This window comes from Euprymna scolopes, chromosome 21 (genome assembly GCF_053919585.1).
Source record: "Euprymna scolopes isolate OS-2025 chromosome 21, ASM5391958v1, whole genome shotgun sequence".
In the NCBI taxonomy this organism is placed as follows: domain Eukaryota; kingdom Metazoa; phylum Mollusca; class Cephalopoda; order Sepiida; family Sepiolidae; genus Euprymna; species Euprymna scolopes.
In genome coordinates this window covers 51,184,039-51,187,717 of record NC_136502.1, presented here as the reverse complement: position 1 = coordinate 51,187,717, position 3,679 = coordinate 51,184,039, and the positions used below count along the sequence as shown (strand labels likewise).

General features: G+C 24.5%; 1 protein-coding gene across 3 annotated transcripts in view; it reads left to right on the top strand.

Moving 5' to 3' along the window:
• Positions 1 to 1,411, top strand: part of LOC145242290 (ankyrin repeat domain-containing protein 42-like) — a 118,693-nt gene extending 117,282 nt beyond the window's left edge. For all 3 annotated transcript variants that reach the window (XM_080105298.1, XM_080105299.1, XM_080105300.1), the window contains one exon: positions 1,012 to 1,411. In XM_080105298.1, the coding sequence (XP_079961424.1) occupies positions 1,012 to 1,158 (147 nt within the window). In that variant the 3' untranslated portion in view covers positions 1,159 to 1,411. The remainder of the gene's footprint in view (positions 1 to 1,011) is intronic.
• Positions 1,412 to 3,679: the final 2,268 nt, after the last annotated feature.

Sequence of the window (3,679 nt, the reverse complement as noted above, 5' to 3'; positions counted from 1 at the left end):
TGAAATCCCGACAGCAAAGAAAGAAACAAGATCTTCGTCCAAAAATCACGTGGTTTCAAGACTTCTGTCCGGAGTCGCTTCTGAAGTGTCATCTAAACTTTTTATCCAACATTATGGCGCTGTTTAAACAAATAACTCTGTGATATTTAGTTACACTTACTGCAATGAAAACACACACACACGCACACATATGATTGCTTTATTCATCCGAGTTTGTCAACTGGACGTCACTTGGAACCCTTGTGCCGTTTAGTATCGTTTTAATTCTATAATTAATAAATATCGGGTTTTTATTACTGTACACATAGATTCGAAAAATTTGTCACAAAACAAATATATAACAAATAAATGTTATCAAAGGCAAGGTAAGTTACTTTTCTACCCAACTGAATATGTTTTTAGTGTTTATATTTAATGTAACATTTTCAGCTCGAAAAGCAAACAGTGTTTACCGATGTATTGGAAAATTCAGAATGGCGGCCGACTCTCTCTTGGAGACGGTAAGTTTTAGTGTTTATATTTAATGTAACATTTTCAGCTCGAAAAGCAAACAGTGTTTACCGATGTATTGGAAAATTCAGAATGGCGGCCGACTCTCTCTTGGAGACGGTAAGTTTGGGAAAAGGAGTTATAAATAAAAAAAACATTCAAAATACTGTTAAAAACCCGTCGAATATATGTCAGCCTATGTCACGGTAACATGTATTGAGCGAGTTTCTAACAGTATTTTGTCTAGTTTTTTTTATTTATTTATAACTCATTTTCCCAAACTTACCGCCTCAAAGAGAGAGTCGGCTGCCATTTTAAATTTTCCAATAAATCGGTAAACACTGTATGTTTTTCGAGCTGAATAAACATGTTACATTAAATATAAACACTAAAAACATATTCAGTTGGGTAGAAAAGTAACTTATCTTGCCTTTGATAACATTTATTTGTTATATATTTGTTTTGTGACAACTTTTTCGAATCTATGCGTACAGTAAAACAAACCCAATAAATATCTTTCAGGAGAGCAAGGAATGGGTGATGGCCCCAAGCAGGCAAATCTCAAGTAAATCGAAGATATTGAGGAAAGCACACAGTAATGAAGGAACGTTCATCAAAAGAAGTTTTGTTTCTGCTAAAAAGAAACCTGCAAAAACCTCAAGTGCGTAAACATCTTTCGAAGGAAATGAAATGAAGCAAAAAATCTTTGAAACTTCTTGTCAGTCTAAAATAAAATAGAACTTTTTTTCGTTTTTTTTTAATTTTTAAAAAACGTTTCTCTTATTTTCTAAACAAAATGTATAAATATTGTCGAAACCTTTTTACTTATATAATAAACTTTATAGATTAAACTGTTTGAAGAGAAGCTTAGTAAAAAATAAAAGTTGTAAAAAAGCGTCTAAAAATAAAATTGTAAAACAAGCTTTATTTTATTTATTTTTTGAATGGATACAAAAGAGAAATATGTAAAAGCTTCATTAAATACGTCACGTAGGTGTGTACGAAATTTCGTGAAAAATAGTGAATAATTCCACACCGTCTTTCCAAGCTTATAACTCCTCGGAAAATGTAATTCAAGCCCTAATCTTTTTTTTTTTCAATTAAAGGAGCAAGGACCAAGGTTTCATTAAAAAAAAACAAAAAACAAAAAAACAAACAACGTGGGTTTAAAAAAAAAAAAGGTTTTAAACTTCGGACTTTACAGGTAAATTTCTAAAAAACACTACTTTTTTGTTGTTGTTTTAAAGTTGAATATATTATTTATTGATCTTTTCTCTTCAATTTATTTTTTTATATTATTTATTGATCTTTTCTCTTTTTATATTATTTATTGATTTTTTTTATATTATTTATTGATTTTTTCTCTTTTTATATTATTTATTGATTTTTTTTATATTATTTATTGATCTTTTCTCTTTTTATATTATTTATTGATTTTTTTTATATTATTTATTGATCTTTTCTCTTTTTATATTATTTATTGATTTTTTTTATATTATTTATTGATCTTTTCTCTTTTTATATTATTTATTGATTTTTTTATATTATTTATTGATCTTTTCTCTTTTTATATTATTTATTGATTTTTTTTATATTATTTATTGATCTTTTCTCTTTTTATATTATTTATTGATTTTTTTTATATTATTTATTGATCTTTTCTCTTTTTATATTATTTATTGATTTTTTTTATATTATTTATTGATCTTTTCTCTTTTTATATTATTTATTGATTTTTTTTATATTATTTATTGATCTTTTCTCTTTTTATATTATTTATTGATTTTTTTTATATTATTTATTGATCTTTTCTCTTTTTATATTATTTATTGATTTTTTTTATATTATTTATTGATCTTTTCTCTTTTTATATTATTTATTGATTTTTTTTATATTATTTATTGATCTTTTCTCTTTTTATATTATTTATTGATTTTTTTTATATTATTTATTGATCTTTTCTCTTTTTATATTATTTATTGATTTTTTTTATATTATTTATTGATCTTTTCTCTTCACTTTGGTGAGTAAATTAATTATTTACTTTTTAATAGACATTTCAAAATGGGAGGCGTGAATTATTCGACCCCCTACTCGAAAAATGTAATTCAAGGCCTAATTTTTTTTCAATTAAAGGAGCAAGGACCAAGGTTTCATAAAAGAAAAACAAAAGAAAAAACAAACAACGTGGTTAAAAAAAAAAAAGGTTTTAAACTTCGAACTTTACATGTAAATTTCTAAAAAAAAAACCTACTTTTTTTTGTTTTACATTTGAATATATTATTTATTGACCTTTTCTCTTCAATTTGTGATATATAAAACTTTGGTGAGTAAATTAATTATTTACTTTTTAATAGACACTTGAAAATGGGGGGGGCGTGAATTTAAAAAAACAAGTTTGTCTAAAATATTATATTCGGTTTATTGGAAAGAGCATAAAATTTCACATTGACCCTGAAAATATCGTAAAAATAGAATCAATAGAAAAATTTGATAGATTTTTTAAGTTTAAAAATTGAAAAATATTGAGTTCGTAAAATTCATTACTGTTTTTTTTTTTAAATAAAAAAATATATTTCTATTACTTTTAAAACAACTTTAATAGTTTATTTTGGAAGTATAATCCATAAAGAAAATAAACGATCCACTTTTAAAAGAGAAATTACGAGTTTTTTTTTTAATATTTTATTTGCAGTTTCGTGTTAGGGGTGTCAAAAATTCCTACAAAAATTCTGATACACCTTTGTAAAAAGTCGGTACTTTGGCAGAGAAGGTACCGTGCTGTTTTGATTTTATAGTATTTTCAAATTAAATTCAAGTTTTATGGTATCTTTTGTTTATTAAATTGTTAATACAATACAAAATTGTTACAAAACACTATCTCCTCCCCATATTAAGAACGGATTTCTAAATAATAAGGCTATTATATCAGCCTGGTACCTTCTCAACATAAGTACCTAAAATTCATCTCATAAAATGTATGCATTTTTTAATTGTACGCATATTGAAAGGTACTTTTGAAAATATATGCATATTAACATTATTCTAACAAATAGCCATTAAAATTGTATGTTTTAATCTATGCTGGATAAAATTATTTTTGAATAATGTACACGTTAAAATTTATTTTTAAATTGTATAGAGTTAAATTAATTCCAGAAAAATGAAAGCATAATAATTTTTCTTTTTT